Genomic DNA, 19,053 nt, shown 5'->3' with positions numbered 1-19,053 from the left:
AGGCAAGAGTAGCACCCATTAAAGAATTAACTGTTCCAAAACTAGAGTTGATGGCATTGTTGCTGGCAGCAAGAATGGCCAAATTTAATAAAGAATCCTTTGAGAAAGATGAGTTTGTGGAACTGTCCGTTTGGTTAGACAGTAAAGTTGGCCTAAGTTGGCTAGTATCGAAAAGTGTTCTCCCTGTATTTGTGAAAAATAGAGTACAGTAAATAAACTCTCTAATTCCACGTATGACAATCTCAGTGACTTGCTGATATGTGGGAAAAGGACAGAAAAGATCTTGGATAGCTCTTGCTGGTGGGAGGGACCCCCTTGGTTAAAAAATTCCTCTTGGCCAATAGATAGGTCATGGGTTGGTGGATCACTTGTGCAGGGTAGGGAAGAGAACATTTTGGTCAGTACTGTAGGGGACAACATGAGTGGTAATATTCACTTGCTGAATTGGGAGAGATTCAGCAAAGTTAAAAAGGTCTATAGGACCTAAGTGTGGAACTTATGATTTTTGAATAATTGTGGTTCAACCAATATGAAGAGTCATGGTGAATTGACCTTGGAAGAAATCCAAGAGGCAAAGAATAAGACTATTGCTATCATACAAATCGATTGTTCCCACAGGATATACAAACCGTCAGTCCTTTACATTAGGAATTACTTACAGCGAAGTTGGACACGGCCATTAAACTCTTGAACAAAGTGGTTAGGCAGTAACTACCGCCAGGTAGGCGGGAATACCTGTCTGCCCGGATGTAAACATTCCAGTTTGCTTTTGGCCGTCATGCGTTGCAGACATGTTTTGGGATCTCTTTGCCTGACTGTTGTTTAGCTCTTTATTATCCCGGTGGGATCTTTCTGTATTTGTGTGTATATATTGCGTGTTTGATATTTATTAATACAAATCCACGATTTGTGATAGCCTTGCTTAAGCTGTCATTCCGCATCTGTCTTGGGTTTGACGGCCAAGGGGTATTTAGAGAGGCGTAACCGAGTGGTAATGCTTCTCTTCCAGTAGCCCCTTATTTAGATACTGAAGGTGTTCCCCTGTATATTTGGAGATATTAGATTGGGATGTAATATCTTCGCTCCCCTACATTGATTGGGACGTAAGAGTTCACTTCCCTTCTTGGGCTCCCACCCTCCATGTACAAGCGCATGACTACTTCCTTCCTACTTGTGCTGAGTGTTGTTTTCTCTGCCTGCGACTTAGAGATTTGTAGGGGGAGGTTGCAGGCTTCATCTTTAAGTTCCGCTTCCACGGTGCCCTTGGTGGCCTCCTCGCCTTCCTTCTCTCTCCCTGTAGGTTCTTCCTTGTCTTTCCTTCGGTAGAGATCTCTCTCCTTCGCCTCCTTCGCTCACTCGTCAGATGAAGACTTCGAGGGGGCCGGGTGCGGGATGTCGGGCGACCTCTTCTAAGAGGCCTCCTCTCGTTGCGTAGGCCAGTTCCCCTCATAGCAAGAGGAGTCTCCTTCTACTAATCATCTTTACTTTTTCTTTCAGGTTGACAGTGAGCATCACAGGCACAGCAGTAGTTGGCTGGATATCTCGGGATATCTTGCATGAAGGAGTCCTGAAGTTGATTCAGTGTTGCTTCAGGATCACCACAGTACCTGGTTGGAATGGCATTAGTTCCACATCGGGATCGTTCCAACTCTGTTCCCTCAGATATGTATCGATCGCTGTCATTGCTGGCCTTCATGCATGCTGTGGCACTGCTCTGGCGTGGTCCATCTGCTCCTGCTGTTTCCTGCATTATGCTCCAGTTAACTCGATGACAGTCTCTGGGCGGCTCTTCCCTCCTGCCGCAGCCGTCCTGATCATTCCTGTCGCTGCTGGTGACTTTCATGTGATGTTCCTGGCTGTTGCTGTAGTTCCTGCCTTCCGAACCGCTTCGAGCTCCTGCATTGGCTGTCCTGATCGTCCCCCTCAATTTTGGACCACTTTGACGTGGTGAGGGGGTCCTCTTGAACCCCAGGAATCTGTTCCCGGATTTAAGTCCAAGAGTCCCATATACCATTCTATATTCCTTTGAATTAGTTTTTGCAGAATTTTCCACTTTTGCTAAAATTTATTGGACTTGATAAATAGGACAAGATATCATAACTGGGATTGGGTTTATATCTGAAGCTAAATAGTGGGGACTGTGGTAGGATCATCAACTACCTGATAATGTTCGGACCTGAGAGATGTCAGACCGATATCTCAAGGGCGGAACTATTCTGCGGGGCTGGGCCGTGGATTCCAAGGGGGTCTAGCTCTGGGGATAGGACTCTCTGCATTCTATCCAGTTTGCCCATATTACGATTAGGGTGGGGATGATTGTATTCTTGTAATATTCTTGGTCCTAGCAAGCAGGTTTGGCTTACACTTGGGCCACACTAATTGTATTGTGCCATCTCCTGTGGGGTAGGGTGGGGGCGGCAGATTTTTGGGAGTCGGCTCTCACTTGCGCCATTAGTGGAAGAATAAACCCCTTGAAAGGCTAATGATATCTTTTTGAAGTTTTCAGGTTTATTATTATTTTTTCCCTAATATTTGATCTTTGTAAATAGCAACAATAAAGAATCGAGTACCCCTGGGCCCTCTGATGATACTGTTTTGGCACCGGTGACGACCTCTGCACCCGTCTTGGAGATTGAAAATTCTCCAAATGTTGATGATCCATGCAAGGAAAAGGATATCCCTGTAAAAAGAAGTGCCTGGCATTGTCACAATGGAACCATTCTCCTCTTAGAACAAAAAATAGTTCAAATTCAACCATGGGCCCTTTGGAACCTAAAAGAATAAACAAAAGAAAATATAGACCTGACTCAACCTTGGTTCACTTTGATTCCCTTTTTGGAGAATCAAACTGGTCAAGGTTTTTTGAATTTACAAGCCGACCAAGAAATATCCTTATTAAAATTGGAAAATTGTTTGTTGAACCGATGCCCATCACAAGAGATGAGCATAAGACAGATTAAAGAAAGGGAATAGTTGGTTGAAACAACAACCAGAATCCAGTCAGAAAATTATCAAAATATTAAAAACATAGAGAACATACATATAAGTGTTACAAGGCATGATACCACGTGAACAGTGTACAAGGCACAGTGATATTACCAACTCTAGAAGAAGAAATACAAAACAAATCAGTGTTTCTAGATTCACTACAGAAAAGATACAGCAATGTTGAAGACTGCCAACTATATGAGGTCCCAAGCAGGAAAGACATAAATAAATCTATCAAAATAGCAAAAATAAAGTTCAGTGGCCAAACCTTGCCTTTGAAAATTAAAATACTGGGATTAAACAGGAAACTAAGACCTTATGTTCCCAAACCCATGCAATGCAAGAACTGTTGCAAATATGGCCATACAGCCATTAAATGCAGAGGTTTTTCCAGATGTGCCTATTGCAGTTTGCAAGAACATAAAACACGCTGGAACTGTGTCCAACCAAAATTCATAAATTGTGGCCTAGAACATCATGCCTGATCTAAAACGTGCGTTCTATATTTACAATGCCGAACATAAATTACTACAAGAGCGAAAAGAAATGTCGATCAGGGAAGCAAAATTAGAACCAAAAGTGGGAGGATTGAATGATGACCCGGCTAAGAAATTTAGGTATGCAGACATTTCAAAATCAAACAATACCCAAACTGAAGTGAATGACAATAAAAATAAAGAAATATCACTAAAAAAAATACATGATCAAAAGAACTCTTCTCTGGAGATTTCATACAACAGTGACATTTATCACAGTTGACAATAGATATACTGTACCTCCTTACCAGAAATAGATACGAATATTGACATAGATAAAGACAAAGAAGAATTAAAATCACAAGAATGTGGCAAAACAGATAACACAACTCAGAAGAGGCAGCTAGATAAGACCCCACCTAATTCCACCAAACAAAGCTGTAAAAAGTTATTAAATAACCCACCAGTCTCACCAAAAGCTAAAGTTCAGGAACAGAACACTAAATCAAACATTCCACTGTCTCCCATAGTAACAATAATACTCTAGGAGCAGAATCACAAAATTCAGATGAAATGGAAAACCAAAACATAGATAACTACAATGAAAGCAAAGAAATTCATCCATCACCAATTATAGGCACCACAAGGAAAATTGACAAGGAACAACAAACTAATGAACATGAGGATACATGTGGTTGTAGTAAATGCTTTGTAGCAATGTGCCACAAAAATAAAACTATAACTAAAGAAAGCCTAACCAACACCATAAGAAATTTCATGAGGTACAGGAATAAGGAAAAAACAAACATCAAATCTCATGAGGAAGGTTGCATGTGTATTGAACATTTAGAATACTACAAAGAAAAACATGTCAGTGTTGTAGATAATATTCTAAAAAAAATCAAAATGGAAAAATTAAATCAAGATAGTAAAAGTGTAACAGTCAACAAAAGTCAGCTTAAAACAACAACAAAAAATGAATCAAGACCAAAAATACAAATTATTAACTTATAACAAATTAAAAAAAAAATCAGCTCAAATAATTTAGAATAATTTGAATACTCTCATATTACACCATTCAATGGTTATATAATTCAATGGAACATCAATTAACCAGAATGCACTTAGGAGAAGTCCAATGACTTATAAGTGAATACGAACCAATGATTATATGTGTACAACACGTGGGAAAGTTTGGTCCAAATATAGGTAAATATCTACTAGCCACAGCATCAAAGGAAAATGAAAATAATTTAGGAACAGCAATATATGTCCATAATAAAATGATATACAACAAAGTAGATATAGACTACACTGAATTACAAATTTCAGCAATAACAGTGAAAATAGAAAATAATTTATTTGATATTATTAACTTATACAACCAGCGTAAATAGTAATAAAAATAATAAAAGATTTTAAGAATCCCATATTAATTGTAAGAGATTTCAATGCACATAATCCAATATGGGACTATAACAATAATACACCAGATGAAGATGGAAAAAAAATAGAAAACTTGATGAACACTAATAATCTCTGTTGTCTGAATGACAACAAAGTAAATATGCATTGCTCGAAAACCCTTGGAATATAACAAATATAATTGACAAACTATATTCCAATCTAGTTTGTCAATTATATTATGATTCCTACTCAAGTGATCATTTTCCCATAATATCCTAAACTGAACCCATACTCTCCACATTATAACATGCAGAAAACAGACTGGGACATTTTTAACTTGCATACCAGAAATATACTACCATATGATTATTTGAGAACTCACAATGAGACAGAGAAATTCTTTGTATCTTTCATTAAAAGGCAGCAGACAAAGCTATTCCTCATTCAAAACCCCATAATAAAAAACATGAAGTCCCCTGGTGGTCAAATGATCTATATGAATTAGTACGAGAAAAACACTCTTTAGCAAGAAGGTTTAGATACTCTAAACAGAAGATTCAATAAAATAAATAAATCAAAACCATTCTTGGAAGAAAATATATTAAAGATGATAATTGTACTAATAGAAATACTGTAGATGTTTGTTCCGACAATATACAAACCGTCGTTCCTTTACATTAGGAATTACTTTCAGTGTAGGCTGGAAACGGCCGTTAAACTCTTGAGCAAGGTGGTTAGGCAGTAACTACCGCCAGGTAGGCGGGAATACCTGCCTGCCCGGATGTAAACATTCCAGTTTGCTTTCGGCCGTCGTGCATCGCAGACGTGGTTTTGGAGCTCTCTGTCTGACTGTCGTTAAGCTCTCATTATCCTGGTGGGATCTTAATGTATTTTTCTGTATATACTACGTGTGTTTGATATTTATTAATACAAACCCACGATTTGTGATTCCCCTGCGCTGTGTCTTGGGTTTGACGGCAAAGGGCGTATTTAAGGAGCGTAACCGAGTGGTGATGCTTCTCTTCCAGTAGCCCTTTATTTAGATACTGAAGGCGTTCCACTGTACAATCAGAAATATTAGATTGGGACGTAATATCTTCGCTCCCCTACATTGATGGGGACGTAAGAGTTCACTTTCCTTCTTGGGCTCCTGCCCTACGTGTACAAGGGCATGACTACTTCCTTTCTACTTGTGCTGAGTGTTGTTTTCGCCGCCTGCGCTTAGAGAGTTGCGGGGCCAGTGGGAGGTTGCAGGCGTCGTCTGTAAGTTACGCTTCCACCGCCCTTGGTGGCCTCCCCTCTGTCCTTTCCTCTCCCTGTAGCTTCTTCCTTATCTCTCCTTCGGTAGAGATCTCTCTCCGCCCTCTTCGCTCGCTCGTTGGGCAAAGACCGCGAGGCGTGGGGCTGTCGGCGACCTCTTCTGGGTACCTCCCTCTCGTAATGAGAGAGTTTCCCTCTAATCATTTTTTGCTTTTCTTTCAGGTTGACAGTGAGCATCGCAGACACAGCAGTAGTTGGTTGGATATCTCAGGGGACATCTTGCATGAAGGAGTCCCGATGTTCATTTAGTGTTGCTTCGGGATCGACCACAATACCTGGCTGGATGACATAGTTCCACGCCAGGATCGTTCCGACTCTGTTCCCGCCGATGTGGACCGATCGCTGTCATTGCTGGCATTCATGTATGCTGTGGCAATGCCTCTGGCATATCTGTGGCCCATCTGCTTCTGCTGTTTCCAGTGTTATGCTCCTGTTAACTTGATGACAGTCTCTGGGCTGCTGTTCCTGGTCTCCTGCTGCAGCCATCCTGATCTTTCCTGTCACTGCTGGTGGCTTTCATGTGATGTTCCTGGCTGTTGCAGTAGCTCCTGCCTTCCAAAACGCTTCCGTAGCTCCTGCATCGGCTGTCCTGATCGTGCCTGCCGCGCCTCCTGGTGGTCATGCCCTGGCTGCTTCCATTGTGTTTCTGCCAGCTACCCTGGAGGATACGATGTCTGCCATCCTGTAGAAGATGTCGGCATGATGGTGAAGGAAGTCACCTTGTGGAAGTGACTTTCCTGGCCGTTGCAGTAGCTCCTGCCTTCCAAATCGCTGCCATAGCTCCTACATCGGCTGTCCTGATCATGCCTGCCACTTCTCCTGGCGGTCGTGCCCAGGGCCCCTTCCATTGTGTTCCTGCCGGCTGCCCCGGAGGTTACAATGTCCGCCATCCTGTAGAAGATATTTGTCGTGAAGGTGAAAGAAGTCACCCTGTGAAAGTGACGTTCCTGGCCGTTGCAGTAGCTCCTGCCTTCAACCACTGCCATAGCTCCTGCATCAGCTGTCCTGATCATGCCTGCTGCTTCTCCTGGTGGTCGTGTCCCAGGCCGCTTCCGTTGTGTTCCTGCCTGACTGCCCTGGAGGTTACCTTGTTTCGTGTCCACCATCCTGTAGAAGATGTCGGAGTGGAGGTGAAGGAAGTCGCCTTGTGGAAGTGGCTGCAGTCTTCCTCATCTTATCTTCGATTTCGTCTTCTGCTGCCTCTTCCCTTCCTCTCTGAGGTCCAAGGGGGTCCTGGGAATTGGACAGACCTCCGTCGGCCAAAGGAGAGGAAGGCTGCTTCTTCCTCTTGATGCCCTTGGACGTCTAGGGACTGCCTCCTTCCGAGGAGGCAGTGTTTCTCGCGTTGGCTCTTCCTGACCTTTGGGTTAGGAAACCGATTCACATACCCCTGGGTTTTGTTTTGGGAGCCGCAGGTGCGCAGACCTTGGTTTGCGATCCCGTTCCCAGTCCTAGAGGTTCCTCCTCTAAGACAGGGGCTGCTTCTGGCACTCGTTCGTGAGCCACTCCGAGTGCTCGAGATTCTATGGAATATCGAGTATCCCAGTCTGGTCTGGAGAGTATTTCCTTGGCCCAGTTCGGGAGCAGTGCGAGAGAAAGGGCCGAAGCACCCAGGTGTCTCAGCTCTTCCTGCCAGCACCACAAGCACTCCCCGAGTGCTTGCCAGTGCTCGGTCGGGTTCCCAGCCTGGTGTCTAGATCCTGTCGGTTCTTACACCAGGAGAAGCAGGGAAGAAATTCTCTTTGGGAGCCCTGCGGTACTTCTAAGGGACTGGCTCCCTTCTGGGAGACAAGTTTCTCTCATTGGCTCTTCCCGCCCTCGGGCGGGAACCGATTAGCATTCTCTTGTGGGGTCTAGCGTTTCAGGGGCCACAAGAGCATGGCCTCGAGAGGCTGAGCCCTCATTGCCAGTCTTGGAAGTCTGCGTCTAAGAGTGGTTCTGTGCCTGGCTCTTTGATCTCTGAGGAAACTGGAAAGCAGCCGCTCCAGATTTTTGAGTCTCGTGGGCAGCTCGAATTTATGAATCACAGCGCCTCCTTTATGAGAGGCACAGGACGAGAGAAAGTGCCGAGACACCCGGTGTCTGTGCCGAGACACCAGGTGTCTCGATACTGCCCGCCAACTGCTTCGGTTGCTTGGCCGGGTTTCACACTTGTGTCTTGAACCTTGGGGTTCGAGCATGCAGGATATCAGACACAGAATTCCCCTTTGAACCTTCTTCTCAAGGGGCCTCGGCCTCGAAGGAGTTTAGATTTTGGGAAACTAGCAATAGTTCATGGCAGACGAGTTCCGCCCTGTCCAGTTCAGATTGTGTTCGTGCGATCAGCTGGGCTCGGATCAGCCCCTGGTCGTGCTTATGAGACTGGCTCCGCTTGGCTTGCTCGCCCCAACCAACCCTTGGTCGCGCTTGCGAGACTGGCTTGGCTCCGCTTGGCTCGCCGTACCTGCCTCCATTCCTCCGCATACCACCCGGTCTGGATCGCGTCCGTGTGATCGGCTTGGCTCTGCCCCACTCGTCTGAGCCCCACCTGGTTGTTCCGAATCAGGTTCTCGGCTCTGTTCGAGTGAACTTTTTGCTCATCTCAGGAAAGCGTTTTGCCACGGCACAAGCGCTCTTCTTCCCCAGTGTAGCAGTAATCTTCGGTTGATTATTGCTCATGGTTCACCTTTCCTGCTGGTCTTACTGGCAGGACAGACAGGGATACTCTTTCTCCTCACCTGTACTCTTTTTCCTCTTGGTTGTTCTGAGAGGTGCGAGACGAACAGATAGAGCTCTTTGGAGTACAGCTTCCTGGCGTGCTTTGGGTGTCAGTCCCCCGATTACCTCATAGTACAACCAGGTAGCCAAGGAGGGTTTCATGGGATCTGTCAAGGTCTCCTTCCAAAGGGAGAGGTACAGGAGTTTCACGCCGAAGCAGCAGGTCTTCTCTTCAAGTTGTGATTCCCCTTGTTTTTCAGAGAACTTCGATCTGACGAATTGCCGCAAGGATCCCTGGGACAGGACCACGACTCCCCCAATGAATAATCTTCATCACTCGCAACCCTTGCAGTTTCCAAGGGGCCGAGAGTGTCGGGGGCTGCTGTGGTCCTTGCTTCCGAGAGCATTCTCAACCAGATGAAATCTTTTCTTCGGAGAAGGAGTTCATTCAGGTGGAAACACCAAGCTTCTCACCTGCCTTGACATAATATGAATTCTTCTTGCCGCAGAGGTTCTGGCCGACTGCAGTTGTATGGGCAATTCTGGTGCTAAGAAGAAGGACTTTGTCCCAATTCGGATCTCCAGTTTCTTAAGTCTCGAGTTGGCTTGAGCCTTAAGAATGAACCTTACTTGGTTCTGCCTTTCTCTTGCAGAGATATGCCAGATACCTCGGTAATCAAGGTTTGTACCAGGGCACTGCCTTTTTTCTTTGGACAATGGCCAAGATCCTGGGTCTTAGTCATCTCGACTTGACCTTGAGTTCAAGCCAGCCCCCCCTCAACTCCTAAGAAGTCCCAGGCGTCGATAGAAGATTGTGGAACATAGCCCTCTCCTACCCTTCTAGGAAAGTGCGCATAACTGTGTCTCTTTCCATCCACTTTCCCATAAGGGAGGAGGGAAGAAGGGAAGAGAGAAAGAAGTATTGACCAGGAAGAAGTTCTCCTACTGCAGATTCCTGGATGAAATGATACTTATCAAGTCTCTGGGGCTGGCAGCAACATTTGCGAGAGACCTGTGAATGGATTCCTTCAGAAGTGTCTATTTCCCTTAGGTCTCGGCAATTCTGTTCATCCGCTTCCTCTCCCATGCCCCCGATTTGGGAAATGCCAGCCTGCCTAGAGCTAATTGTCTCGGTACTCCTGTTATCTTGCAGAAGCTTCCCCATGGCGGAGAAAGGAAGTCTGCTTCCATTCTCTGTCCTCCTCCTCCTTTGAAGTATGAGGAAGGAGTTAGGCTAATACTCGATTGAAGGAACCTTCGAAAATTCTTGCATATTCCTCACATCATGTGTCTACTTACGGATTCACCGATTGAGGATTAGGCGCACACCTGTAAGACTTTGTCTTGAAGGTGTGACCGGGAAGTGCAGTAGTACTCTTCTCATCAATGGCCCGACTCAAGGCAGCCTTCTGGCTGAGATTTCAGGATGAGTTTTATGACACTAAGTGGTTCGTTGAACAACAAACCACAGTAGTGGCATTTGTCGCACAAACAAGAGGGAATCTTTTTTTCCTCCTGCTTCATCTGTCGACATTTGCAGGTACTCGAGTGTTCTGTAGCGCACTCGACATCTCAGTTAGCCAGATGTCTCCCGGTGGGGATGTATTAGTAGGCAAGCTTGGCTTCGGGTTTGAGTGATCGGGAAGGAACGTGCTGTTCATTCTTTTCTTCACAAATAGACTGCTCAACTGAGAGATCCCTACCATCTTTCTGTTGCCTCCCTGCACAAAAAAATCGGTAGTTTTTCAAGCTCCTTCGTGCCAGACTGAGGGGCCGCTACGGTGAGGCATGCTGTCTCTTTGGGAAAAAATCGATATCTACGTTTTTCCCTCTGTATTTGTCTGTTTCGCTAGGGGTTCACAAGCATTGTTCACCCCGAGTTACAGACAAATGCTTGAAGACTTCGCCTTTTGCCCGACCTGATAGCGCTGCTTCCGAGGCATCGAGAAGAGTTTTGCTTGACCCAACCTCCTGTAGCAGCTACACAAGAAGTGGTTCTTCAGGCAGTACATCCCTGTGTGTCCAGGACTGGGAGACCTTCCAGCTTTCCTTGCAGGCATAGGCTTTCTCGCTGAGCTGCAACGGATGTAGCTGGACATCCCTTGAAGTCCTCTGCAACACTGTCCCAGGGACTGGGTCCATCTTTGCTGGTGGGTGTAGTTGACGGAACTTCTTCTCAGGTCAGAGTCGCTCTTCAAGTCTGGACTTCCTCGTCTTCTCTGCCGAGGGTTGCTTCTGTCCTTTTCATTTGTGAAGAACGTAGGCCCTTGCGACCTAGTCTTCTATCTGCAGTAGCCTTCTTCTCCACAGTCGAGATTTAGCTACGCATGAGAAGCATCTTCAGTCTTGCTGTCCCAGGGAACTGTTCCCTGGGTAGCTTATGACTCTCATTTAGGGTTCCTGTCCTGTGCTCTGCATGCACCCTTACGAGAGTCATCGGATAGAGATGTGCCCTCTTAGGACCATCTCTCATCTCGCTCCAGCCTTGGCTCAGAAGATGGAAAAACAGGTGAAGGGGATCAATACCTCGACTCCTTATCGGATGTCGTAAGTGGACTCCGAATCCATCAGCATGTATTGTCGGGTTCGAGTCCTCCTTATTCCCCGCCTCCTTGGACTTTGTTTCGATGATCCAGATCAGTTGATACTTTGTCCTGTTAGGGAGCTGTGGTACTTTCCGAAAAGGCTCGACATTCCTAACCTGGATGTCGTAGCCATTGTCACTAGTACTGTCTCTCCCAAGGAAGAAGTGTCTAAGGACACATCTTTCTCCTGGCTTTGTGAAGCGATCGAAGGAGGTACTCGGCATGAGAATAGGTCTCAAACCAATACTTGCTGGATCTGGCATCTGATGCAGTAAGACTACACATCGAGCACCCGTTCTACTTTTCTTCTAAAATCATAGAAGCAATTCCACTCCTTCCTCTAGCAAGGGGAGGAGGGAGAGACTGGCAACAAGGGAAACCCTATCTTGGACTTTCCTTACTGCGTCCAACTCTAAGATTCTTCCAGCCTGTTTTTAGAGCAGAACCATGCAGTTTTAAAGGCCTTAAAGGAAGTCTTAACTCAGAATGGAAATAGTTTTACTATATATATTGGGACAAGAAGTGTTGTTCAATCTTTGGAATCTTTCAACTCTTTACACCCAATTATTTTAAAGAGATGTTGGATTGGCTGTTGTTAGTGAAAAGAAGAGGAAAAGAAGTAAATTTTTGCTAGGCACCTTTCCATGTTGGGGTTCTTGGGAACGGGGAAGCTGATCAGCTTGCTAAGTCATCAGTCACCTCCTTAGAATCTATAAGATTCCTACTACCATATTGTTATGTATATCCTTGTTTAGGTCAGAAAATTAAAAACCTTTGGCAGTCCCTTTGGGAAAATAATGCATCAAACAAAAAAATGCGCAGTAGTATTATTTTATCAGTATCTCCTTGGTCATATCCCTAAATGCCAAGGAGTCAAGAAAAGATGTGCAGACTGAGGATTGGACATACAAGACTTGCTCATGGGTTCTTGATGTCAGGTGAAAACCATCCATTCTGCAAAGTTTGCATTGTGCCCTTGACTCTGAGACATTTGCTGATCGAATGTGTTTGTCTCTGTAAATGAAAGCAAAAGTGAATGCTGACCCACAAGTAAATAGGTGTTAGCCTCACCCACTTGTCTACTGCTAGTTAACATTGCACCCTGTTATCAAGCTTCAGTGACTGAACCAGCTTTATATATCCAGGAAAAATCAAGTTATCTTCAGAATTTACAATTTTTTTATGAACTTACCCATCATATATGAATTTCCTTACTCTCATTCCTCTCTTTGCTATGGGACCCTTTTCACATATTAGAATGAGCTATCTTTTTACCTCCAACTCATGGTCCCCTGACACATAATTACTCTTCATTCTGCTACTTCTTAAGTAGTTACAGATTTCAAAATTTTCTTGTCTGGGGACACTTGTTGAACTTAGGGTATTTATGAAGGGCTATTTATGATTTCTGGGTTTTTATAAAAAAATGTGTTGCTTTAGATACTGGATTTTTAAAGATTTTTAAATGTTTCCTTTTTATGTACAACTTTTGGTAATGAACAGCATGTCTTTGACTCATTGACATTTCATGTTTTTGAAATTTATTTTCTAAAATGTATTAACTTTTTTATTTACAAGTGTATGAACAGGTATTTTGGATTGTAAATTCTTACCAGTTTAATTTTTTTTCCATGAAGGTCTGGTGGGAAAGATTCTCAAAGAGACAGCTCTAGAGGTCATGCTGCTGAAGGGAACCAAAGAGATTTTCAGAGTCGTAATGTATCTGAGAGAAGAAATTTGCCTTACAGCTCTGAAAACAAGACTAATTGGGCATCACAAAGATCTCAGGAAAATAGGCATTTGGAAACACAAAGGCCTCCCCCTTTCAAGTCACTTGTAGCTGACCCTGTAGGGAAAAGAGATTCATATTCTGACAGGAGAAATGCTGACTTTGACAGGGATAGGGGTTATCAAAACAAAAGTGATGATATTTACAACAGTAGTAGGGCACCTTATGGAGAGCGTCATGACAGATGGAATCCTTATGACCAAAGGGAAAGTTCAAACAGAGGCAATTATATGGAATCCCAGAGAAGAAATGAAGGTGTTGTCATTAAAACTGCCATGGAAAAGATATTTAGTACAGATTTTAAGTTTGGCAATACCCCTTTTGCAAATATAGACAGAATTGATGATAGGTGTGGTATGGATGCACAGAGAGGAGGAAATAACAATAGTCAAATGAATCAGGGTGATATGCTATACCCTGGTAGAAGGAATGACACGTACTATTCAGATCGAAGAGATGAGCCTTACTACTCAGATCGAAGAGATGAGCCTTACTACTCAGATCGAAGAGATGACCCTTACTACTCAGATAAGAGAGGTTATGGCTACTCTGATAGGAGACATGAGCCCTCCCCTGAAAGAAGGGGACATTCCTCTTACTCGGAGAGAAGAGGGGATTCATATTCAGAAAGGGGTCATGGATCTTACCCAGGTAGAAGAGGTGGTGAACCTTCTCCAGAGAGAGGAAATTTTGGATATTACCAAGACCGAAGAGAAAGCGACTCTTATCCTGCCAGAAGGTATGAGTCTCATTCTGATAGAAGAATTGTTATTTCCTATGCTGATAAAGGTTATGCTCCTTATCGAGACAGAAGAGATGGCGATTGCTTTAGTGATAGAAGAGGCTCTGATTATTATCCAGAGAAAAGAAATAGTGATCCTTACCCAGATGGCAGAGGTTCTCCATATGAAGATGGAAGAGTAAGCGCTTCATATATGGATTATGAAAGAAGTAGTAACTTGTCATATAAAGATCCACACAGAGGGGCTGACAATACGTTTATGAATCGGGAAAGGGTTGATAATTCTTTTCATGTGGATCAATATAGAAGGGTGGATTCTTCATATGAGTCTTGGCAAAAACAAGATAATGACTCCTATTTGGATAAACCAAGGGGACGTAATTACCCTGTGATGGATATTGCAATGGAAGAAAATGTTTCATATGAAAATGAGAAGAAAAGAAGTAAAGATTCTGCAAAAGGTCAGCGGGCAGATGAAGGTAGATCCTTTGGAGGGAAGCCTAGAAGAAGCAATCAAGGTGATGATCTAAAACTTCCTAGCAAAGATGAAAAACAAGCAGCCATGGGAATATTAAAAAAAGTGTTGGTAAGTTGTCTGTTGATATTCTTCACTCAATAGTTTTGAATTTTTTCCCTAAATTTCTTGTGTTGGAGAAGTCTGTAGAAATTTTGATATAAAGTATTTGCTTCAACTTTATGCTTCATATAATATTCAGTTTCATATAATTTCAGTTGTTGAAGATAGATTTTCAAATATCCTTAAAGTGTCCAAACCTATTAGATCATTAATTGAAATGCTGTATGAAGTTCTGAGTTGTCTTATATGGTGAGGAACTCTGGAGAGGTTCTTACTACTCATGAAGTCATGATTGTCTGGCAGTTTTTCAAAACTTTTAATAGCAAATCCAGGGAGGTGATTTAATGTAAGAGGAAAATTAGACAATTATATGTCTCGGCATTTGATGCTGGTAAATTGCACAATATTTTCTCATTTTTGGGACATGAATTTTTGAGAAATAGATACAGCAATACCTTGATTATCTGCTCTTAATAGGTCCAAGAAATGGTTGGCAGATTCCTTCATAATGTAGATATTATATAGTGAATATTTTAGAATTTGCTGTGCCAGCTTAAATCCTATCCTAACCTTGGTTAGCTTGTGCAGACATGCACCAAACCAAAATATGGTTAATCCAGATAAGTTTAAATTATGTAGCTTTGCAGTGCACAGTAAGTGTGCAGTAAATAAATATTACACCAATGATCCAAAAAATACATCATGTTAGTAAGCAAAATGTCTCAATCAAGACCGTGTCACAATAAGCTAGCCTAAAAACTTTAATGACAACAAAATGACTGTATCACCATGCTTAAGCATTCCATAGGTAGAGTATGTAAATGTATGTATGTTTGTATGTATTGGGTGTACAGTAAACCCTCTGTTTTTATATAAGTAACTTACCAAGTAATTACTTAGCTAATGATTATGCTCGCATGTCATCCTAAATTCAAAATTCACGGTAACACATCAGTTGCAAAGCCAGGGGGGGCAGGCCTCCCCACTGCAATGGGAGCGTAGGAGCAACTTACCGCCAGTGGGATCATTCTCTTTTATGCCGCGCTGCCAACAGCACATCACGCTCTGCAATCTTGCCTAATTTGCTGGTTGTTCATGCTTGCTTGCCGAATTCGGGAAGTATTCACTTTTGTTTGTCAAACTGTTGCATTTTCTTATTTCTCTTTTTGCATTAGATTCTTTCTTTTGTAATTATGTCAGATTCTAGCACTTCCAGTCGTCATTTCTGTAGCAAGGGCTGTAAGACTAGACTTACTAAGATTTATGATGCACATTCCATGTGCACTAAGTTTAGGGGGCAGGAGTGTTCAAGAGAGAATACATGTTCAGAGTGCAAGGCTGGGATGACTAAATTGTAGGTGCTCAAATCCCATCTGAATAGACTTGAGAAAAATTGGATTAGAAAGGCAGCTGCTTGAGCCAAAAGTAGGGCCTCTGTAAGTAGGGATTCTTCCCTTAAACCATAGACTGATTCTAGCCTAGCTCTTCCGTCTACTCTTGTACATACTCTCTCTTATTCTCAGTCCTCCCTTTATTGCTCCACATACTCCCATGCTTCTGACCCCAATGCCATAGCCAGTCTGGATCCAGAATTGAGCCCTAATTCAACAAGAAGATTAGTCTGGTAGTGAGTTCAGTGTCAGAGATAGGGGCGTCCCTACGTGTGCTTATGGAAAAAGTGTTCTGTGACAAAGTTAGTGATCAAGTGTTGAGTGAAGTTTCTTTGGAGGAGGTGGCTCCCTGTCCCGTGGGTGCGCCTAGACAAAGGTCACTGTCCCTCTCCCCTGCAGCCGGAAGAAGATACACCGGCGGTCCAAGGGAAGCTGGCAGGGTTTGCTTACAGGTTGCTGCCCCCTTCAATTGAACCTGTTGCTAGATCCCAGGCTTCGACTGACTGCCACTGGAAAGGCATGCCACTGGATGTGCACCACTTGTCGCCTAGCTCAGACTCAGATTCCGACCGCCGGCGTTGTAGACACTTCCTGGATTCATCCGGGCCATTGAAAAGGTACATGGACAACTTGACTCTTGCTTCAACGTTGCTGATCAAGCGTCACAGGGACATCCTCGACAACCCGCTTCCATCTTGTAGCTATGATGTGGATCCTTCAGTTTTCGCCTCAGTTCAACTTCCTGCAAACCCATGGGATTCTTCTATTTCGATCTCTCCCAAAGATGCCAGATGCTTGAAACATGGGTCTGTCTATCACCCAAGGCCCTGTCTTGTCTTGAAGCGCCCACGCCCGCACCCAAGAACCCTGCTCCGGCTCCTGTGCTCCCAGCTTTTCCTCCCTTGCGCCCAGCTCTTGCTCCTGCGTGCCCAACACCTGCTCCCGTGCACCCAATTGTTGACTCCGAGCTCCTGGCGCCACTACCAGACACCCTGTTCCTTCTTATCAACCGTCATCTTCTCGCAACTGCCAAGTTTCCATCTCAGAACCAGACGACCCCTTGTTGGCACCCCTCAAGGAACAGCTCTTGGAAATCTTGAGCTTTATCATGCGATTGCAAGAATGGAGTTTTGGTGCTCTTTTTCCCTTCAGATGACAATTTTTTCACTCTTGAGTGTTCTTATGTGGAAGAGACTTTTCATGAGCTCCAGGCAGAAGGAAGCGCTGTGTACCCTCTCTATAGCAGCATCCTTTCCCAAGTGCCTGATCACCTTCAGAGCTCTTGGCACCAGCGTTCTGGCGTCGAATCCCGAGTGCCCGACACCTGTACCGGAGCTCTCGGCACTTCTAGCCATACAGGGCTCCCACCACTGAATCCCTAGTTCCTTTTTACAGTTTCTCCTAGAGCATTTTGTTTTACTGAGGCGGAAGTTGTTGACAAGTACCGATATGCGTGTCGGACATTTGTTCTAGCCAAGTACAGTTCCACGTGTGTTTTCAGTCTATACAAGATATCACCGAGTTCACGCTGGGCGTTATTGCATAGAAATTGATCCTGCCCTGATGGCCATGTGTCCAGGACTGTCAGGTATCAGCGGGCTTAACAAGTAGCCCACTTAGTTGTCTGCGAGGCTGCACGACGTTCTACAAGTTTGCTCAGTTGCAGAGCGAACCGAACAATCCTGTAGTCCATTCTCCGGGTGTTTATATGGAGTTTTCTTGGATATGTAAGAATGCTTCATTTTCAGGATCTGTAAGAATGCTTCATTTTCATGTCCGCACACAGACTGAAGATTTCTCAAACCCATCTTGCAAGACAGAGTCTGCCAGCTCAGGAGTTAGGATTCAATATCTACGGCACAAGCCTTCTCTCGAGTTGTTGCCAACTTCCTCTGTTGTCTTTTGTGGCCTTGATCTTCAACCTATCCCACAAGATCAGGAGGAACAAGGAATCACAGCTGGGTTCCGCTGTTTTTTCCTCAAGACCTGATTTTTCAATGGGACCTATGATGGTATCTGTCCTATTTCAGTCTTTTAGAGGAAGTCCCTCATCAGGAGACCAGTCTTAGACTGCTTCTCACTCCTTGTTCTGTTGGGAGAGCCCACTTGGGAAACTGGGGATTTTCTGGGACATGTACCTAGGAGATCAGAACTTCCACACATTTACCAGAGAACTGAAAACCTTTAACATAGGCTTCAGTCCTTCTCGCCGTCGCTTTTCCTAGACTGCAGTATTCCTTTACACAAGACTGCAGTCCTTATGGCTTACGTTATCAGTGAGCAATTGATAGAGTTTTTGTAGTCTAGCTGGAATTTCTGGCAAATGAACTGAACTGTCAGGAACTCACTCTTGTGTCTGAGGGACCTATGTCCTCCTGTGTTTTGGGGTTATGTACTATCTATGGGACAGGCCGACTTTGTCTGCCTGCCAACCTAGGAACCTTAAAGCATGAGTAACATCACCATTCTCTAAGATGATTCCAACCTAGACTTATATGCTCTTCCACCATTCAAAAGGTCAAGGAAGGGCTAGACTTCTTCAGATTAGTCAGAACGTTACAACGTTCTTTGTAGCCCTGTTCTGTTTGGTAATTTATGGTTCCCAGATTGCTGCGATTGTTTGGTGAACTCTCCCAGAATCCTTCTACCTTTGGTCCCCCTCGGAACTACCTCACTTCAAGAGAGACCATCAATAGTGGTAGGCTCCTATGCGGGCTGACCTTGGGCTGTCCAGGTGTTTATCAAGAAGGAGGGGTTTTTTGTTCAGAGGTGCTACAATTACCTTTGACAGATCTGAAGGGGGTATCGAGCTACAACTGACTCGGTACATGGTGTGCTCGTTTGCCCTGGGAATTTTAACCGAGAACGGGGACTCTTCCATGACCTGGATCCGTTTCTCTCTCTCTCTCTCTCTCTCTCTCTCTCTCTCTCTCTCTCTCTCTCTCTCTCTCTCTCTCTCTCTCAAGAACTTACGGAAGAGAAGATGATCTTGACAGCAGGGGACAGTGAACGGGGCTCCCAGGAGCACCCATCAGCCCGAATTTATTTTTCTTCGCTTGGCTTCCATCTCTCTTGGCTCCA

The 19,053-nt window shown here is 44.2% G+C and overlaps 1 protein-coding gene across 2 annotated transcripts in view; it reads left to right on the top strand.

The window, feature by feature from the left end:
* LOC136845727 (uncharacterized) overlaps nucleotides 1–19,053 on the top strand; it is a 288,481-nt gene that overhangs the window by 31,274 nt on the left and 238,154 nt on the right. For both annotated transcript variants that reach the window (XM_067115930.1, XM_067115931.1), the window contains exon 3: nucleotides 13,111–14,590. In XM_067115930.1, the coding sequence (XP_066972031.1) occupies nucleotides 13,111–14,590 (1,480 nt within the window). The remainder of the gene's footprint in view (nucleotides 1–13,110; nucleotides 14,591–19,053) is intronic.

Source organism: Macrobrachium rosenbergii, chromosome 14 (assembly GCF_040412425.1).
Source record: "Macrobrachium rosenbergii isolate ZJJX-2024 chromosome 14, ASM4041242v1, whole genome shotgun sequence".
NCBI classification, from domain to species: Eukaryota; Metazoa; Arthropoda; class Malacostraca; order Decapoda; family Palaemonidae; genus Macrobrachium; species Macrobrachium rosenbergii.
The sequence above is the reverse complement of the archived record's forward strand: the minus strand, read 5'-3'. Positions and strand labels throughout refer to the sequence as shown.